General features: G+C 43.5%; 2 protein-coding genes, 1 long non-coding RNA gene and 1 other non-coding gene across 5 annotated transcripts; 3 read left to right on the top strand and 1 right to left on the bottom strand.

Annotated features, from left to right (window-relative positions):
• Positions 1–1,348: 1,348 nt before the first annotated feature.
• On the bottom strand, positions 1,349–3,834 carry LOC140273234 (uncharacterized). The gene is made up of 2 exons (XR_011908015.1): positions 3,556–3,834; positions 1,349–3,098 (listed from the first exon to the last, which is right to left on the bottom strand). It is a non-coding gene; the product is annotated as an uncharacterized lncRNA (long non-coding RNA).
• A 253-nt stretch (positions 3,835–4,087) lies between these two features.
• On the top strand, positions 4,088–4,159 carry trnat-cgu (transfer RNA threonine (anticodon CGU)). Its single transcript has one exon. It is a non-coding gene; the product is annotated as a tRNA-Thr (tRNA).
• A 672-nt stretch (positions 4,160–4,831) lies between these two features.
• tsen54 (TSEN54 tRNA splicing endonuclease subunit) lies at positions 4,832–13,891 on the top strand. Its single transcript, XM_072368525.1, has 12 exons — positions 4,832–4,955; positions 6,707–6,865; positions 7,227–7,290; positions 7,521–7,604; positions 7,792–7,890; positions 7,972–8,024; positions 9,095–9,202; positions 9,281–9,716; positions 9,786–9,921; positions 10,011–10,071; positions 12,616–12,729; positions 12,874–13,891. Exons 1-12 carry the CDS (start codon positions 4,900–4,902, stop codon positions 13,019–13,021), a joined length of 1,518 nt encoding a protein of 505 aa, XP_072224626.1. The 5' UTR covers positions 4,832–4,899; the 3' UTR covers positions 13,022–13,891.
• Positions 13,892–14,543: 652 nt separating this feature from the next.
• Positions 14,544–19,445, top strand: LOC140273230 (5-hydroxytryptamine receptor 3A-like). 2 transcript variants are annotated; one of them, XM_072368743.1, is made up of 9 exons: positions 14,544–15,028; positions 15,134–15,297; positions 16,333–16,377; positions 16,446–16,555; positions 16,736–16,908; positions 16,999–17,159; positions 17,235–17,445; positions 17,542–17,700; positions 19,134–19,445. In XM_072368743.1, exons 1-9 carry the CDS (start codon positions 14,989–14,991, stop codon positions 19,376–19,378), a joined length of 1,308 nt encoding a protein of 435 aa, XP_072224844.1. In that variant the 5' UTR covers positions 14,544–14,988; the 3' UTR covers positions 19,379–19,445. The 2 variants fall into 2 exon arrangements, with proteins under 2 accessions (XP_072224844.1, XP_072224843.1); XM_072368742.1 differs by having other exon boundaries at positions 14,546–15,028; positions 16,736–16,912; positions 17,003–17,159; positions 19,134–19,441.
• The last annotated feature ends 238 nt before the right edge of the window (positions 19,446–19,683 follow it).

The raw sequence follows: 19,683 nt of genomic DNA on the forward strand, positions 1-19,683 counted from the left end.
GTTGAAAGATCCCGCCTTCTAACAGCTCTAACCAATCAGCGTGCTGCAGGGTGGAATTCTGAGCTCCCATTGGTCGCCGGGTGAAGTGGAAGCAGGAGGCGCAGACTGGGGCACGTTTGCCGCCTGCTGCATTATAAACCGGGTTTCTTTTGATACATCGATTATTACGAAATACACTAACAAACCTCAAACCTGACTTTGGAGAATTAACAGGGAAAATTATTTAAATCAGCTAAATAATCAATGATTGTGAATCATTTGCACCAGACATCCACAAATAAAGAACAAAATATACAGCTATTGACTTATATAATTTATACCTTACATATTGAGTATTTATCATACATTTGTATCCAGTTTGCCTGTGATAACTTTATTTTTTACAGACACATTTAGGTAAATGAAGCAGTGACTACTTATGTATGGCAGCCTTGAGGTGCAGAACGCATTGGTTCAAAGCAAAAATACACCATTTCCTTAATTATTTGGACATTAAACAAATCACTAAAGGGTTTTTTCTTCGTTAAATGTCTTTCTGGAAATATTGCTCATTCCTGTTTAGTGTTTCCTGAGATTTAATTGTTTTTTTTTTATTGTTTTCTGTTCTTCTTCTATGTTTTCTACTTAGTTTGTTGTGTGTTGTTAAATTTTACTTTCTGTTCACAAATTTCTGTTGCAGTTCATCAGTTTTATCACCACATGACACCCTTTTCGTCTCACAAGTTAGGGAAAAAGTATTCGCAAAAAGATATGAATTGAAACGATCAGATTCAGAGGGAATTGCCTCCTCAGATACAGCTGGAAATGAGAGCTTATCTGAGCCTGTGAAGGCTAAACCACTGACCCAAAAACTAGGACTAAAATAGCTCATGAACACACACTCGATGAACTTACACACTGGGGATGCATTTTCTCCCTGCAAGTATATTCAAGTGCGACTAAAAGACCGTTGGTTTGAAATCTGGCACAGATTTGACTTCTACGGGGTGACCCTCGTATCTTTATATTGATTAACCTTCTGATAAGTTGTGTTAGATCCAAATATTTGTATCTTACTTCTTTCTACGTGTATAACTGACAATTCTAGTATTTTACAGTCAGATTTCCTGTTTTATGAAGCAGCTCTGCAGCCTCTGACAGATTTGTTTTTATTCATTTCGTCTCCATAGCAACCAGTGATGCTTACATCCATTAAATACAGAAGCGAAGAAGATTCAAAATGACGACGAAACTTGATGAAAATGGGCAGAACTTCTTTCCTAATTAGTCTTTAATCATGTCAGCAAAAAGACAGTTTAAAGTCAAACATTCTTTTAATAGCAGCTTTGGTAGTAAAATGGAGTAAAATACAGCAGGTCCACAGATGAAAGTGAGAAATATTTAATCAAATAAAACCTACATTAAACACATGGCACAAACAGGAAAAATTATCTCATTATCTGCCTTTCCAGAACACATTAGAAAACACTAAATAAATATATTAAGCTCCAATTCTCCCCAGCATAAAAACATAAAACACACAGAGGATGACCTGAATTCTCAGTGTGCATGCCACCCGACACCTGGATGATTAAAAGCCAAAGACACCAAAGCGTGTTTTTCCTCTTCCAATCTCTGCTTTGATCATAATCTTTATAATAGGAGTGCAAAGCAGATCACTCCCAGCCTTTGAGCCGACTCTGCTACGTGGAACTGATGTCTCAGATGCGACGTTTGACGAGATAAATCACAAGAAAACACGATGCTATCTCAAAATTCCTGGTATTTTCACAGAGGGTGCTGCAGTTAACAGAAACGCATATTAAGCCTTCGCAAATCTCACATGGAGGCTTAATCTATGACGAAAATAGACGAGAATGCCCAGTTTCACTTTACGCTGAAGTCCCCTCTCAACCCAAAAACAAACCAATTATCTCAGTAGTATTTATCAGAAAGTGTTAAAGCAGCCTGGAGGATACGCAGAAACGGTCGACCTTAATGTCAGATTTACAGGGTTGTACCCTGGAAGGTTGCAGTGAGCCGTGCCGGTCCTGAATAATAAGTATCCCTCAGAGAACCGGAGGTAAACACACTACAACCTGCAATGGAACATCATTTAATTGGCCTGTTTTAACTGTGTTAAAAAAATATATCTAAATATGCTAATTTTGTTGTAAACGGAGCATAAATGAGTGAAAATGGGCTTCCAGATAAATCTTACAACATGATTTTATCATGACCACAAATGCTTGTTTTCTTTTGCTTTCGTTGCCTCCAGATTCTGATTAATCTAATTAAACTAATTAATAATAATAATAAACAACGATGGTGACGGGTCAGAGAAAAGCATGAAACCAGGATTCAACCGTTTACGTGAGAAAACGGATGATCTTGTGATAATTATTCACACAGTTTCATTAGTAAAACAGCCTTTAATCAGCAGTAACTATCCCACTTTGTCTGTCATCATATGCTGGAAAGATGCTCCAGTTAATGGCTGCGTTTCTAAATAGTGACGTTTTTCAAGTCTGGCAAAGCAGGTAAAGTGTTAAACTGCTTTGAGAAGCTGCTCTGGTTGAGGCCGGTGGAGTGTTTGAGGCTGGTTTAACATTTAAAACACAGCAACAGACAAAGTGCTCACTACCCAAAGACGTGTTTTAATCAGACTGCGTTTCCCCATGTAAAGGATGACCATCAGTGCTCCTGACCTCATCTGGCACACCCCAATTCAAGCTGATCTTCAAAGGTCCTTGAGCCATAATGTCACTCATGGTTTAACATCAGGAAGCTTCCCTGGGTGACAACAGGCATCCTCCAGATGAAACAACACCCAGTGGATGTTTGGCGTTGCCTGGAGAAACCCAGGTGAGCATCAGTGTTTTCTCCATAGTATGTAGGTCATGAGCAGGATGAGGCCTGCTGACAGGCCGGCGATCACAAACTGATGGATCGAGAGGACATTCTCCAGCGTGTGGATCCTCTCCTCCATGGCACTGGTGTGGAAGTAGTCATAGATGCCAGCCCCTATGCTCCATAAGGCCCACACAGCGTCCACCACCAGCGGCATGGTGAGACAGAGAGGTGGGCTCAGCTGCAGGTGGCTCAAGCTCCGTCAAATACTGAAACAAAGATGTTTTAAATGAAAAATGACCCTAAACAACACATTTTTATATGGTCACAAAATGAAGAATTTGTCATAGTGAAGTGATGAATGTAAAGTTTTCAGGAAATCAGGAAAATACTATTCCTTTGCAACATGGTACTTTTAAATCCAGCTTTTTGTTGTTTCAGTCCTTTAAAACCAGCTCATTTTCTCATTTAATTCAGTGAAATAAATGTTTTTAGCCACATGCTAACCGGTGCAGCCCGGCTCAATAACACCTTATTAACAGACTAAAACACGCATTTGCTAACGCACAAACATCACAATACGAATGCACATGAAAAAATGCCACACTTTAGCACAAAAAGTCAACATGAACCTAATCCTTCTGCTAGCAAGCTAACGTCTTGAATACAGGCTTACTTGTGGCGTCCGCTAGCTAGCTTTGATTTTCACGAAACGTCATAACTTACAGCAAGAAATACTCATTAAATTAAAAGGATCCTTCCACCATCCCAAGAATGTACAGTCCACTATCTCATCTTCAACTAACACCCAAAGCTTTTATGTTCCTGGGAAAGGTTGAAATCCAATCTGCTGTGAACCATCTACTTCCGGGTGTGTTCTACTTCAAGACACCCCCTTCTTATGCATACAAACAGAGTAATTACTTTATTTTTAGATTGTCCCAGAGTCTGTACATTAAATATAACCAACTACATTTCATATTTAGCAATGACATCTGAGGAGAAATGAAGCTGTTTTGTTAAAAATGATGTTTTAATGAGCTTATAGCCAAAAACACTCCCCAGAACATTTGCAGTTACAGTAAAATGTAACACACGGAAACGTCTTCGACGTGTTAAACATGTTTAATTATTTGACATTGATGTAGTGGATTTAATCTCAGCGGCTGTTTAATGATTTATCTAATCTGCAAAACTAGTTACCTGTATAATTGTAACTTCGTATAAATCCATATGTGATGACCTCACTTCGTTATCAGGCGCGGTGGCCAAGTGGTAAGGCGTCGGTCTCGTAAACCGAAGATCGCGGGTTCGAACCCCGTCCGTGCCTTTCACCTTGGGAACCAATTCACTTGTTTTTGGAAAGTGTACTTCTTCTCTTGGTTCTTAAAGCAGAATTTCAATTTCTGTCAACATGACCCGGACAGCAAAGTATTTGCACAGACTTGTGCTTATGAGTCAATAAGAGGGAGCAAAAATGTACTGTTTGACTGAAATACTCTTGCATCACATATCTGTCAGCGACCTCTACTGGCTGTGTTTCCTGCTGTCTCTGACCTGACGGGCGCTAGGACCCAGAGCACATCTTTGTAGTTCAGCGGTCTCTACTGGCCGTGTTTCCTGCTGTCTTTGACCTGACGGGCGCTAGGACCCAGAGCACATCTTTGTAGTTCAGCGGTCTCTACTGGCCGTGTTTCCTGCTGTCTCTGACCTAACGGGCGCTAGGACCCAGAGCACATCTTTGTAGTTCAGCGGTCTCTACTGGCCGTGTTTCCTGCTGTCTTTGACCTGACGGGCGCTAGGACCCAGAGCACATCTTTGTAGTTCAGCGGTCTCTACTGGCCGTGTTTCCTGCTGTCTCTGACCCGACGGGCGCTAGGACCCAGAGCACATCTTTGTAGTTCAATGGCTACTGGCCGTGTTTCCTGCTGTCTCTGACCTGACGGGCGCTAGGACCCAGAGCACATCTTTGTAGTTCAGCGGCCTCTACTGGCCGTGTTTCCTGCCGTCTCTGACCTGACGGGCGCTAGGACCCAGAGCACAACAGCTGCGGGCGGAGAGCGGACTGTCATGGCGGACCAAAACAAGAGAGAGAGTGAACTGAAGTTCTACAGTGAAATATTAAGGTGCGTTTCCGCTTTTGTTCACGGTTCTCAGCCAGTTAACCAGTGAATATTTTAACCTACATTTCCTCCCCCTCAGCGGCTGTTTGTTACGTATTTTCTGCTGTCTGAACTCTCACACTGCTGGCTTGTGCACATAGTTGCGGCTGGTTCATTTAATGCCACCAGCCAAGTTCAGATACATTAAAAAACTGTTGAAATTATGATTAAAAGCACAGAATCTGGTTTGTAGTTGTAGCTTTGGTTATTTCTGGAGGCGTTGCTGTCACAGATGTCGTACCTGGGCTGGTTTTAGGAGTATTTTGTGCTCTGTAGCGTGTATTTGTCTCTCTGTCCCCCTCTGTTGTGTGTTTTGGTGAAAGCAACCTGAATGTTAAAAGAATAAAATTACTGTCCGTGGGGCCTGTAAGCTGGTGTTCTTGCTGTTTGCCCACAGACACAGAATGGTAGCAGTGATGATTAGTTTAATCTAGTAAAACAGGTCTGGGTGAGGTTAATTTCCAGTGAATCATGATCATACGACTCAGAGCTGCTGTCATTAGCATTATTCTTACTGCTGCCTGCACCTGTTCTGCAGTAATGCACGTGTCAGAGCAGTTAAACATGCAATATGTTTATAACCTTACATGTATTATCGTTAAATTAAGAGATTCTCTCGGTGTAAACAACACTCAATAAGATGAATAAATACAATAAGAAAAAACATCCCATTTAGCCTTGAATAGATGGTCAGAATCAAAGGATTTTTACCTGTACTTTCAGTTTTATAATGATTCACTTAGTTTTCTTGGAAATAATATTTGTTATGCTATATCACAGCCACTTGGAATCATTTAAAGAACTATCTCTGTACACTTTATGACACCATAGGGTGGGATTGGGTTGAATCATTTTAATATCACAAATTTATTGATAATAAATACTGGAACATCAATAAGAATTAGGTGCGTTTGCCTCATATTGCAGAAGTTAGAAGAAGGGTTTTAGGTTTTTGAGCTGGAATTCACACATTCCAGAAGAAAAGACAGATTTCTAGTCTCCTCTTCAGGAGACTTTGATGTGAACTCCTGAGGTTCCTGAGGGTTGATGAGAGCTGCATTCAACTGCAATCTGACCACTTCCACTAATCTGTGATCTGAGTCTGCTGCAATGAACTGTTCAAATATTATTCTACTAAAAGCACATTAAATGGGCTCCTTAATGTGTTCTCATCATGTGTCATAGAGGCTATTTATCCTGTTAGATAAGAAATAACATTATCTCATCTTCTAAAGTAGAATATAATGTTTCAGGCTCACAATCCTCCTGTTCTTCTCAGTTATTACACCCGTATGATATTAATCGAGCATTGCTTTCAGTGTTGATGTAATTATGGGACGTAATTATCTGCTTATGTCCAGTGTTTTCTACATTAACTGAGATTATAAAGAAAGCATTAAAACCCTGAGACACTTCCAGGTCAGACTATTTACGCCTGTTCTGTCCAAGTTCCTTCAAACAGGAAGAGAAAAAGAGAAACCGTCCCGGTGGTGCTGGGGTCGGGTTCATAGTTCACTTCTCCTACAAAATAAAACATTAAGACAACCATAAGCCAAGCCAAAGGCAGGTCCCACACACCTAAAAGTGGGAGTCTTGTCTCCAGGTTAATGAGCAACCGTCTGCAGTTTTCTTAGCTTCCTATTTCTTCTGTGGTGAAATGCTGAAACAGCAAATTCCCTGGAGCTGAGCGCTGTTGCTCTTCTTTACATTTGCAGTCCATCCGAGCTGTTCGCAGCCCGTTCCAGGAGTCACAAAATCCCCGTCAGAGGACAGAAGGACTTCTTCCCGAATGACTCGGACGAGCAAAGACAGCGGCTGCAGCAGAGTCTGGATGAACACTGGAGCCTCATCGCAGAGGAGAGAGTGGAGAGGCTGTGAGTAGATGCAGCATCCGTCAGTCCTGACCATTTCTGATGTGTATCCAGTCTGATTCTCACCGTCTGTCCTCCGTGATGCATTCAGGGACAGTCTCTGCCTGCGCCGTGTCCTTGAATGCAACATCAGGGGAGCAACCACTGTTGCCAGTCGCATTATTACATGTTTATCTTGTAACTTTGAACATAAAGTGACTTAAAGACGCTGATATATCAGCAGTCTTTTAGTTTTTTTGGGTGGAAATAGACCCTGAAAATGTGGGAAACTAAAATCGATGCAAACAGAAACTCCACGACTGTAAGAGTCCGGTTCTGGTCCCGCAGCCTGAGCTGGATGGTGTCTGTTTTTATCTGTCTGCAGAGGAAGCCTCGTCAAAGCCACCTGGATTCCAAGTGAGCAGATTGTGGAGCTCCAGTCTCCAGCTGTGAGTGCGGTTCCTGCTATTTGTTTGCTTTCTTTTCCCTGAAATGTTTCTGTAAACTTTAATCAAAGAGTCATTTATTTTCAGAATATCACAGGAATGAAAGAATCCGTCACTCTTTTCCTGTCTTCTCTGCCCTGCCTTGTGGATCCAGAGCACTTGAATCACTTCATTGTGATTATTTGGGGGTGTTGTCTTGTCCGAATCTGACCCTTTTTGCTTGTGGGCCACAGGGAAAGTTTTGGCAGACGATGGGCTGCTCTGTGAATGGAAAGCAGCTTCTCCTCCCCGAAGAGGCGCTCTACCTGATGGAGTGTGTGAGTGACACACAGAACCTGTTGGGCGGGATGTGGTTTAGCAATAAAGGGTCCTTAATTATTTCTATTTGCTCAGTTCTATTTATTTTAGCAGTTGAGGGAACATGCCAGAACTAATTATGAACAGGCTTTATTAAGCCATGACTTCTCTGACTCTGAATGTATTTTCCTGTATGTCTGTAACCAGGGAAACCTGCAGGTGTTTTATAAGGAGCTGCCGCTGTCCATCCAGGACGGCTACGAGAGGTTCCTGTCCTCACGCTCTGTCAGCCTGCAGCAATACCAGGTGGAACTATGAGTCTGATGGTGTTTCTGGGGGTGGAAGGCACTGATGAGCTGCTCTAAAGACTGTTTTCTCATCTCTAAGGTGTTCGGCCATCTGAAGAGGCTCGGCTACGTGGTGCACAGGTTTGATCCCAGGTAACAGAACCTTAATGTCACCGGACTCTGCTCCTCGTTGTTTCCATCAGTCTGTTTTTCTGTAAAAGAGCCGAGACTCATGAGGCGATGCCAGAAAACTTCAAACGAGAAGCAGGAGAAGCGTTAGCGCCGAGCTAATGTAGCATTTCTGCAAGCCGAGACTCTTCTTCTACCGTGGACTTAGGTCGCAATTCAAGTTAAGTTTGAATTTTCAGGAAAGCACACGTCTCTCTGCTGACTCTGACTAATTCTGAGCTGTGTTTTCCACAGGTTTACATCCTGTTTGGGGGGTTTTGGGCGCATTGAAGTGGCACTTCTGCCCTTTTCTGAGTTCATTTATTAGCTTCTACGATACAGAAGCAAAGCTCCGGGCTGAGGTTTCCTGCCACTGGCAGCAGTGGCCCTGAAAGAGCAGCTTAAATCAGCTCGAACACAGCGCCGCCGTGTGTTTTACCTTTTTAACTGCATTACTGATGACATTTTAGAAGTTATTTATTATATATTTATTACATCCTTTAATTGGACTTCACATACTCTGTCATCTCTGGACTGAAACCGTGTCTCTGGAGCCGGTAAAAGTCATCTGTTCGAGGATCTGAGTGAGTGAAGACTCGTCTTTTACCGAAAGGTCGCATGAATAAGAAGGTGAAAGGTCACGAAGGGCTTCAGAAGTCAAGGATAAGATGTTACGATGGGTTCAGAAACAAACCGGAGCGCTGTGCTCTGTTTTCTTGGCTCTTGTTGAAAGTCTGACAGTTAGTTCTGAACGATGTGACAGCAGGTGAATGGCTGCAGTCTGGTGACGGTCGCCCTGTTTTCTGGGCTGAAAGGCTCCTCCGACTCCTGGATGAAACACTGGCATCAGTTGTGATGCTATTGTTGTCGAATAGGAGCAGCTGCTGAATGCAGCGTGGAGGCCACGAGACGCCTAATCATTGAATGATTTGATTGGTCACAGCTGATTTTCATGCTTTCACAAGTCAGAATATCCTGAGAAAAGCTCCTCCAGAGTTCAGGGATTAATGCTCCAGGACCGGCTGACTGTGGCCGCTGTGTTTGGGCTCTTCCAGCTCCGAGCCGTCAGCCTATGAGAGGCAGCTGAACCTTCCCCGGTCGCGTGACGCAGCAAGAAGACCGCTGAAGAGGAAACGCAGCGCCAGTCCCACGCCAGCGTGCAGGTAACCAGAGTCCCGGGTCAGAACCGCTGCCTGTGGATGTGAAAAGTTTCCACTGAGCTGTTTTTGTGCTGTCTGCAGTCGCACTGAAACTCGAGGAGGATCCACAGCTGAGGAGAATAACGGTGGCGTTAAAGATGAGGAGGAGACCTCCTCACTGACCCCTGAGGCCCAGGCTGCCTCCACCGGTTCTGCAGACGAGGGCGGCGGCAGGAGCTGGTGGATGACGGAGGTTCCCGGGCCGGACTCCGACCGAGCATCAAGCGCCGGCTCCGCCTCCAGTTCCTCACGCTGGGACTTCAGCGCCATCCCTTTCCCTGACCTGGGCGCCAGGCAGCGCGGCCCCAGCTGCATGGCGCCGCCGGACCCGTCGCTGCTGCCCGGGGATCTGAGCGTGGGCGTCTGTGACGTCGCCCGCTGGATGCAGAGGATAAACCTGCGGAAGGTGAAGACGTCTGCCGGGGAGCGGAGGCGGGAGGGAGACAAACGGCGCCGGGATGTGAACAAAGACAGAGAGGTTGGTACCGCCTGAAAAGGTCAAAAGGTCACTGAACTCTGGAAACATCACGCTCTGACTTCCTCTAAGGTCCGACGGTGCAGAAACTGGGCCGAGTACCAGGAGCTCGTGGCGAGGCGGCAGGCGAAGCGTCAAGGCCGCCCGGCTCACCTGTGGAAGAAGGAAGTTAAACCTTTACACGACCCGACACAGCCCATCTCCTCCGGTGAGTCAGTCCAGGATCCGTTTCAGAGCCGCCGAGCCGAGCCGAGCCGGAGGTGACGTTAAACGAGTGGTGTCTGTGTTTCATTCCAGCCGAGCTGCTGGATAAGATCGATGTGATCAAATCGACTCATTTACTGGAGGAAGGATCCAGGTAACACTTTCTGTGACCTTTGACCTGCTCAGACACATTAATGTTGCCATGTGACAGGGTTTGTTAAGCTGTTGCACAGCAAATTATGACAAAAACACCCAGTCCAGACAGTTTTTACACCTTTAATTTAAGGGAAACGGGTCACAGTTCCTCTGCAGAAAGCCTTTGATTCCATTCACAGGACAGAAAATCCGGTGAACATGTGCGATGAAAGGTTTTCTTTTACCTTTCTGATTCATTGTGATGTTAAAGCCGAGATGTTTACAGATTTATCCTTCAAATCCCGCATTGTGGCGCCACCGAACGTGAACAGAGTCTATAAGACAGGATTTCACCCTCTTCTCAACCTGTTAGATGCAGATTAATCACACATCTGGAAGAGTTCCGGCTTTATCTGCTCAGTCTGGTAAACGCTGGCGTTATTTTGATGCGTTTACAGTTTCATACAAAAGGTTTTAGACGTGGAAAAGTGGAGGTTTGGGGGTATGATCAGAGATCCTCACACGACTCGGGCTGAAGGCGAACTCTGAGGCTCAGAGTCCTGAAACGCTTCCCTCCGGGCCCCAAAATGTTCCACATTTAAATGATGATAAAACTGAACGTATTGTGTTTGGGGAAACTGTGACGGCTGACTTTGAATCTGGGAGTGACCTTTGACCTTTGACAGTCATCTGAGGTTCGACAAACAAATGAACAATGTTTTCAGGACTAGTTTTTTCCAGTTGCGTCTCCTGGCCAAAGTTAAAATGTTTTTAAGCCTCCATGCCCTAATAAGTTCAAGGTTAAACTACTGTATTGGACTTTATGTCGGCGTCTCCCAGACTTCTCTCAGTCGCCTTCATCTTGTGCAAAACGCTGCTGCTTCCCGTCTTTAACCAACACTAACAGACGTGTGCACATCACTCCTGTTCTTAACTCCCTTCATTGGCTTCCTGTCCTTTATAGAACTGATTTTAAACTTTTAAAGTTTGTTTTTAAGGCTCTTAACGGCCTCACCCCATCGTATTTATCTCAGCTTTTAACTGTAACCCTGGCAGAGCTCTGAGGTCAACAAATCAACTTCTGCTGGAAGCGTTCAGGTTAAAATACAAGCCCTGGGGTGACCGAGCCTTTTCTGTTGCTGACCCCCCCCCCGAGATGCATCTTATTTCTGACCTGGGCCTCTTTAAATCAGGGCTAAAAACCTACTTATTTCAGATGGCTTTTAATACCCAGTAGTATGGAGACACTTTTATATTATCTTATTCAATTTTGCTGTATTTTATTGCGTTTACTGTTATTTTATTGTTTTGTACTTATTCTTTTCTTTATTTATTATCTGCTGTAAAGCACTTTGGTACCGAAATGGATTGTTGAAAAGTGCTTTATAAATAAATTACATTTACATTTTATAGATGGACAAAAAGGCTAAAAATGAGAGCTTTCACAGGACGATAAGACAAGAAGAGAAAGTGACAAATACAGCGGGGTTCGGGGTCAGCTCAGGGCCACGGCCTCCTTTTTTTAAAACCAGCTCATCGGGAACTCTTGCAGGTGAATTGATTTAGCTGTAAAACTCTGGGAAAGGTGCAGATCACAGGATAACCGACTCAGAATGGTGGGAAATTCAGTTTAATTGCAGAAAGTTCATCTGTGCACGGCCTGAAATGGTTGAATGCTCCTTTAAAAGCCTTTCCAACCTGTCCTGGGTCCTTTTCTTTTTGCGATCACTGCTTTTTCTGAGCGTTAACGTGCTGTTTTTGTCAGTTAGTGCACGTTTGAACAGTCATGAGCTCCGGCAGCGGGTTTCTGTTCATGGCCACGGCCTCCTTTTTTTAAAACCAGCTCATCGGGAACTCTTGCAGGTGAATTGATTTAGCTTTAAAACTCTGGGAAAGGTGCAGATCACAGGATAACCGACTCAGAATGGTGGGAAATTCAGTTTAATTGCAGAAAGCCTGAATAGTTAATCTGTGCACGGCCTGAAATGTTTGAATGCTCCTTTAAAAGCCTTTCCAACCTGTCCGGGGTCCTTTTCTTTTTGCGATCACTGCTTTTTCTGAGCGTTAACGTGCTGTTTTTGTCAGTTAGTGCACGTTTGAACAGTCATGAGCTCCGGCAGCGGGTTTCTGTTCATGGCCACGGCCTCCTTTTTTTAAAACCAGCTCATCGGGAACTCTTGCAGGTGAATTGATTTAGCTTTAAAACTCTGGGAAAGGTGCAGATCACACGATAACCGACTCAGCAATTTAATTGCAGAAACCCTGAATACGGCCTGAAATGTTCGAATGCTCCTTTAAAAGCCTTTCCAACCTGTCCTGGGTCCTTTTCTTTTTGCGATCACTGCTTTTTCTGAGCGTTAACGTGCTGTTTTTGTCAGTTAGTGCACGTTTGAACAGTCATGAGCTCAGGCAGCGGGTTTCTGTTCATTGTAATAAGAGGAGATCAGCGCTGAGTCACCTGTGAGGGAAGATGAATCGGCAGAATGGCTGATTTACGGACCCATAAAGCCTCGCTGGGCTCCTGTTTACCACGTGTGATGAATTGTGTCCTTTGTGCACTCAGGTTAAAAGGGTCGGATGAGTGGAGGATTTGTTTCGATGTTTACCAGCCGGATTCGGTGGCCGACTTCAAGAAGAGCAACCCAGGACCGCCGTCCTCCCGCATGTGTGTGTGCAGGTAGGCGAGCGCCTGTTTACTCAGGAGAAACAGAGAATGGCGTTTGAGATGAAGCCGCTCTTTGTCTGATGATGATTAATTGTTAGCTGCTGAAATAAAAAGCTAATGATACGCTTCCTTCCTAACTGGTGCCGTCCGCCTCAGTTTCAACGATCCCGTGCCGGACCTGCGAGTCATCAAGCTGCTGGCCTTCCAGAGCGGAGACGTCCCCGTCGTCTTCGCCGTCGTGGACCACGGAGACATTTCTTTCTACACCTTCAAAGACTTCCAGCTGCCAACGGACGTGTACTGATGACGAATCAGCGCCTTCAATGTGTCTGAGCACGAGTTTACAATGTGGTACAATGCAGTTTTGGTGCCAAACTTTGTGTGTTTTCTCCACTTTCTCCTCATCTACGTTTCCCCAGCTTAGCTCAGGAGCTTTAAATAAGACATAAAAGGGTTCTTTACCAGCTGCTGCCACTGTCAAACTGTGTGTTAGACGGTCATGTTTGCCAAAAACAGAAGAAGAAATCAAGATTATCATTTAACGAGAAGAAGCTGCTGCTGCTCACCTCACCTCAGCCCTTCTTCCTTTGCAGCTGATGCTTTCTTTAAGGACTCTCCTCCCTGCACCTCTGTACAGCTTTAATAAAGCTCAGCTTCTCGAGTTTCCCCAACAAACGCAGTCGTTTCTGGGCTTTTGAAACCCCGGTGGAGGTGTGTGATGACATTAAAAGCTTCTTTGGGAGTCCATGTTCCCCTTTTTCTTCTAAAATTAATCATAATCTGTCAGATTTGATGATTCCTACTTTTTATTTGGAGAAACGCTCTCAGAATCTCTACATTTCCTTCCACTTTAGTGTCGATGTTACCGACTTCGAGACCATCACAGGTTCGATTTGCTCTGATAAGTTTGTGTTAAACTGCACAAAAGTGCTTTTATTAAAGATAATAAAGGTGCAGTTATGACAGCAGCTCTGTTCTTAAGAGGTAATCTGGACTTAATGTCTGAATTTGATGGTTTGTTTTGCAAAATTTAGCAGTTAAACAGCATGAGCCGGTTGGATAAAGGAACTATAGGAGCCAGATGTTGGGTCGTGCCGCGTCACCTGGGGGAGATTAAGGTGCAAAAGTCATGGTTGAAGGAGCTAATTCTTGGCTATTCGCTGTTGAACTTCCTTATGTCCTTATGTCCTTCCTTATGGGATGAAGGGACTACACTAGGGACTGGATAGTGTAGTGGGTATGATTGCCAGCTTTCATGTGGGAGATCTGGGTTCAAATCCCCTGCATGAAAGGTATTACCTCCAGTAGGGGTCCTAAAGCAAGACCCCCTTACCCTACCTGCCTACCTGTAAAAGCGACTTTTAAATACTTAAACAAACAAACTGAGGCCTGTGGAGTCTGAGATGTAGCTCTGGGCTTTTTCACCTTGGGGTGAACTTGCTGGGACGTCCACTCCTGGGAAGATTGACAGCTGTCCTGAATGTTTTCCACTTGTGAATAATCTTTCTCTCTGTAGAATGATGGACTCCAGATAGTCTGGAAATGGCCTTATAACCCTTCCCAGACTGATGGCAGCAGCAGCTGCTTCTCTGAGATCATTGCTGGTGTCTTTCCTCCTTGGCATCGTGTTAAACTGACAGAACTTCTGCTTTTATAGAGCTGCTCACACTGACTGAGGATCAGTTAATCAGAGCAGTGAGGGTTCACTTAGTTTTTCACTCACTGCTTCTGTGTTTTGTTCAATAATGACAGTGTAACATGTCATGTGTTCATCTTCATTGTACTTTTGTTTTCACATGACATAAACATCTGTTCGTAAAGTCTGACGATAAGCTGTGACTCCAGCCATGACTCGTGACTTTTAAAATGAAATCTGACTCTCGGTTTGAGTCCATTCTTTAGTTTTTAAGTCGTGGAGCTGCCGGGAGATGAAATGTATCCGAACGGAAATCTTTCCTGGAATTAAAATGTCTCTTTTGTTCATTTGTGGACTCTTGAATGAAAAGACTCGACAGCCACGTGTAACATAAGCTGGACGCCTCTCCACTCCCACACCGGCGCTCTGAGATGACTTCTTGCTGCAGCTGCAGCTCAACAATAGCAACGTTCAGGTGATTTACTGAATGGGACTTGGCTACAGAACCCAAACAAAAAGCAGGGTCACAATGCACTTAAGTCAAAGTGTCATTTGCACTTTTGTGGCGTTTTGTTTGTGGAAGCAGCTCTTCGGTTTAAAAGGGTTTCCTCACTCTGAGCTGAAGGCAAACAGCCATGGCAGCTCCGAGGACTCTTGCTTTTCTCGCTTTATTTGGTGAGTTATTGCCTAAAACTTGGATGAATACATAAAATGTGATTTGGAATGGTGGTGTTGTGTATTTTCTGCAGTTTTGCTCATGAATAAAGGTTCATCCTGCAGGTGTCTCCAGCAGCCAGAGCTCAGAGTGCTCTTACAGTGGTCTGCTGAACCACTTAAACCTGACTAACCCAGAAAAAATTCTACTAATAAGGCGACCGGTGAAAAACTGGACCAGCACCACGCTCGTCCAGCTGGACATGCTGCTGTTTGGTATTTTAGACGTGGTAAGTACTTTTTAAAAGGTTGGATAACTCAAAGGAAATGCATTTTCTTTATTTATTCAGCTTCAGTGCTGGTGTTGATGTTCATTTCCTCGAGTATCCAGTTGAACTTTGTCCTTATGATTCTGATGTGAATCTAAAACACATTTAGTTTGAATTTCATTGGATTCATCAGGTACATTAAGTTAAAACTAATAAGAAATCGTTTTGCACTAAAAAAACAGTTTCTAAACTCGCGGAACACCTGTTCAATCACCTGTGAACACAAACAGCTGATCAGCCAATCGCATGGCAGCAACATTTAGGCATGTGGAGGTGGTGAAGACAACCTGCTGATGTTCAAACCGAGCATCAGAACAGGGAAGAACGGGGATTTAAGGGGATTTAAGTGTCTTTGAACGTGGTTGTTGGTGCCAGACGGGCTGGTCTGAGTATGTCAGAAGCAGCTGATCTGCTGGGATTTTCACCGATAACCATCTCTAGTTTACAGAGAAGGGTCCGAAAAAGAGAAAATATCCAGTGAAAATGCCTCGTTGGTGTGAGAGGTCAGAGGAGAATGGGCCGACTGGTTCCAGATGACAGGAAGGCAACAGGAACTCCTGAAATAAGCGCTCGTTCCAACCGAGGAACGCAGAATAGCGTCTCTGAGCCAGTGGAGCCCTGAAGAAGATGGGCTGCAGCAGCAGGAGACCACACCGGGTGCTGCTCCTGTCAGCTGACAGCAGGAAACTGAGGCTACAATTCACACAGGCTCACCAGAACTGGACAATAGAAGGTTGGAAAAACGTTGCCTGGTCTGGCGAGTCTCCATTTCAGTCGAATTAGTGGCGGAACGGAAATTAAATTCCCGCTAACGCGTTAAATCGCGTTAATTCTGAGAATTAGCGGCTCTCAGAATGAATGGAAATCTACCCCTTTTATGCAAGATTAAATTCTATTAATCTATAAACTGAATATTTCAATGTAAAAAGGGCTTCTGAGGTGGAATTCTGTTCTGTCTGATTATATTTTAACCACACTGATGCTGATTGTCTGCAGGATGAAAAATCTCAAACTGTCACTAGTCACAACTGGATTGAAATGGTAAGACACATTAAGGAATCCACAATGATCGTGTCAGATGATGTCACTCACCTATTTTCCTTTTGCAGCAGTGGACCAATGAATTTCTAACCTGGAATTCTTCAGATTTCTGTGGGATCGACACTCTGTCCTTTCCGAGATCGATGATCTGGATTCCTGACATAAACATTCAAGAGGAGTATGTATGCAACTGCATAAATGTGTGTGAGATCTGATCCAAACAGGTGTTGAAGAAGCCGAATAAACCCAACGATGAACGACAGCCTCTATGGACTGTCTTTTATGAAGATAAATACGTTTTTTCTGTCTTTAGTGAATGATAAATGTTCTCTTTCGTGGGTCTCCTCTGTTCTGTCAGTGCTTCTGATAGTGGGAGTGTTCAGATGGATCCAGTGGTCATCATACAACCCAGTGGTTTGATGTCCACAACTGCACGCCAGCGGCTGACCTTCACCTGCCAGTTCAGACTCTCCTTGTTCCCCTTTGATAAGCAACATTGCAACATCACATTTTCATCCATGAGCTCTGACAGTAAGTTACAGCTGATTAACCACAGGCTCAAATACCGTTTTTCTAACCTCAGAACCACTGATTTGTCCCTTTTTTTTTTATTCCCGACAGTGAGATCGATCATCTTAGGAACCGTCAGAAATAGCACGACCCTAACGAGAATCTCTGAGCATGTCATGATTACTCAGGGAGAATGGAAACTGAATAGCATGGAAATTGTAGAAGAAAAAGTGCAACATGAACACCTTCTTAGCAGCAAACTTATCTACATGGTAAGAATATATTTGTCGGAAAGGTTTTTTCCTGCCCTCCACGTCTGCTGGTGTCTAATCCGGCTGTTGTTGCAGGTCACGCTCGAGAGGAAGCCCATGCTTTATGTGATCAACTTAATTGTGCCCCTGTTCTACTTACTGGTCCTGGATTTGGCCTCCTTCTTCATCAGTGAGGCTGGAGGTGAAAAGCTGGGCTTCAAGGTTACCGTGCTCCTGTCCATCTCTGTCTTACTGCTGATTCTGAAGGACATTTTGCCCTCTACCGAAGATGACCTGCCAATGATCGGTAGGCGGTCCGACGGCCCTCAGACTCGGATAGTTGAGCATCCGAACCTGGTTCCCAAACAACCTGATCAGTAACGTCTCTGCATCTTTATTCTAGCCCAATACTGCGTTTCGGTCTTCACTATGGTGTGGCTCAGCGTCCTGGAGGCCATGCTGACCAGCTTCTTGCTCGATCTTGATGAGTCCCATGGGAAGAAGGCTCAGGGCTCTGCAGATACTCAAGAGGACATTCAACTGGGAGCCAAAAGTCAAAAAGGTATGTTTCCGGCATAAATATACTGAAGGAAACGGATGAAAAGATAAATACAGTGGAAGTAAGGAGCAATAACAACTAGAAAAAGTGAGAATGTGAGAATGCTTATTAGCTGAATGGGGATATCTGACCATGCTAAAAAAGCTGAAAAGTTAGCAGAAAGTTATTAGCTGAAGCTTCAAAGGACTTGAAAGATATTTTTGAAAGGACCTGGAGTTGTATGAAGGCAGTAAAGTACAGAAAAGAGAAGAAAAATGCCCAACAAAAAGTGAATAGATTCAGAAAGAAGAGAAACACTGAAGAAAAATTGTGAAACTTTAGTGGAATTTCATTTGCTGAAGCTTCAAAAGGCCTGAAATGCATTATTGAAAGGATCTGGAGCTGTATGAAGGCAAAAAAAGGACAGGAAAGAGAAGAAACATGCAAAAAGAACTGGCAGTTGGAAGGTACTGCTGTGTTTCAAAGACTTCTAATTCAAAAAGAGAAGTCCTGAAGGCTATGAAAGTCACATTGGCTGAAAGAGGACAAAAATACCTACGTTTTGATAATACAATTATTTCTGTGGCTTAAATATCTTAAAAACAGTGACAGGTTAAAAACTTTTTTTCTGAAGAATCTTGCTGTATTCTTCCACTCTGGCAGTTGGAGCCTCCACTCTAGACACGAACATTCCGTGTCATTGGAATGCATTGTAAACTCAGAAATCATCAAGGATTTTAGTACATTTTTAAACTGCGATAGTTCAAAATTGGCTGAACATTTTAAAAAGCTGCATCATTCAGTAATAGTTGAATGTCTTGTGAATATTTTAAAGTTTGAACGGTGTGTCTAGCTGAACGTATGCTGAAGTTTGAAAGAGGAGGAAGCTCTTTGAATAATTTGAAAGGATTTACCATTACTTTTAAAGGGAGAATAATTTGCACAAAAACCTTAATATTTTGAAAACTATAAACGTTAGAAACACCAAAAGACATAGCAGTCATGTCCAGAAAGAGCTGAACGTTTTGTGCAAAAATGGTTTAAAGTGTGCGGAAGTAGTTAAACGGCAAAAAACGTACGGAAAATAGGATAATAATATTTTAATATCTATTATCCTAGGAAAACAATAATGAGAACGCCTTAAAGCATTCTCACTATTGTTTTCCTAGGATAATAATCTATTATCCTAGGAAAACAATATTAAAGCATTCTTAAAGCTTTAAAGCATTCTCACTATTGTTTTCCTAGGATAATAATCTATTATCCTAGGAAAACAATATTAAAGCATTCTTAAAGCCTTGAAGCATTCTCACAATAAGTAGAGTCTTAAACCTTTGTGGAGATATCGTGGTGTGTTGATCGTCTTACCAGAAGTTCCAGTTGTGGCTCTGAACATTAAGTACGATGGGATATTTCACAGCTGTCCACCCCCCACCTCCCCTTGCTCGCCCTCACAGAGCCTCCCGGGGTTGAAGAGAAAGGCCAGGTTGAAGCAGGAAAGCGTGACCGTGACCTGCTGAAACTGATCCTGGAGGAAGTGAGGGCATCCCGACAGTTGGCTGGAAGTCAGGGCAAAGACCAGAGGAGGCCTGGATTTTACAGCAAACTGGCTAAAACCATTGACACTCTGTTCTTTATCTGTTACTTCTTAACTGTGCAGATATTTCTTTTTTACATGTGTATCAGCTGGATTCGAAATTAGTCTTTATTTAGAATCCATGGACAGGATTTAATGCCGTGTAACCTGCTAAATACGGGTGTTTTTACCCTTTAAACACTCTTTATACACTCTTTATTTAAGTGTTAAGAATCAGCAGAGGATTATAGCATGGAAGTTATCCTCAGTGTGCAACAATTACTGGCCATAAACTGAAAGTCAATCATTGAATTATGTTTTCTGCGTGATAAATAAAGTCTTGAAACGATGGTAAAGATTTGACTGCTTTTTTAAAATATCTTTAACACTCCTAAACCTCAGCTGATTATTTATATTCATTAAGATGAAGT

This window comes from Leuresthes tenuis, unplaced genomic scaffold, assembly GCF_036924035.1.
Source record: "Leuresthes tenuis unplaced genomic scaffold, fLeuTen1.0.hap1 SCAF_17, whole genome shotgun sequence".
NCBI classification, from domain to species: domain Eukaryota; kingdom Metazoa; phylum Chordata; class Actinopteri; order Atheriniformes; family Atherinopsidae; genus Leuresthes; species Leuresthes tenuis.

Coding starts and splice junctions, on each gene's coding strand:
- tsen54 (XM_072368525.1), top strand. CDS start 4,900: ATGGCGGACCAAAACAAGAGAGAGAGTGAACTGAAGTTCTACAGTGAA. Junction 9,922..10,010: donor GACACAGCCCATCTCCTCCG/GTGAGTCAGTCC, acceptor GTTTCATTCCAG/CCGAGCTGCTGGATAAGATC. Junction 12,730..12,873: donor TCCCGCATGTGTGTGTGCAG/GTAGGCGAGCGC, acceptor CGTCCGCCTCAG/TTTCAACGATCCCGTGCCGG.
- LOC140273230 (XM_072368743.1), top strand. CDS start 14,989: ATGGCAGCTCCGAGGACTCTTGCTTTTCTCGCTTTATTTG. Junction 15,298..16,332: donor TGTTTGGTATTTTAGACGTG/GTAAGTACTTTT, acceptor GATTGTCTGCAG/GATGAAAAATCTCAAACTGT. Junction 16,378..16,445: donor GTCACAACTGGATTGAAATG/GTAAGACACATT, acceptor TTCCTTTTGCAG/CAGTGGACCAATGAATTTCT.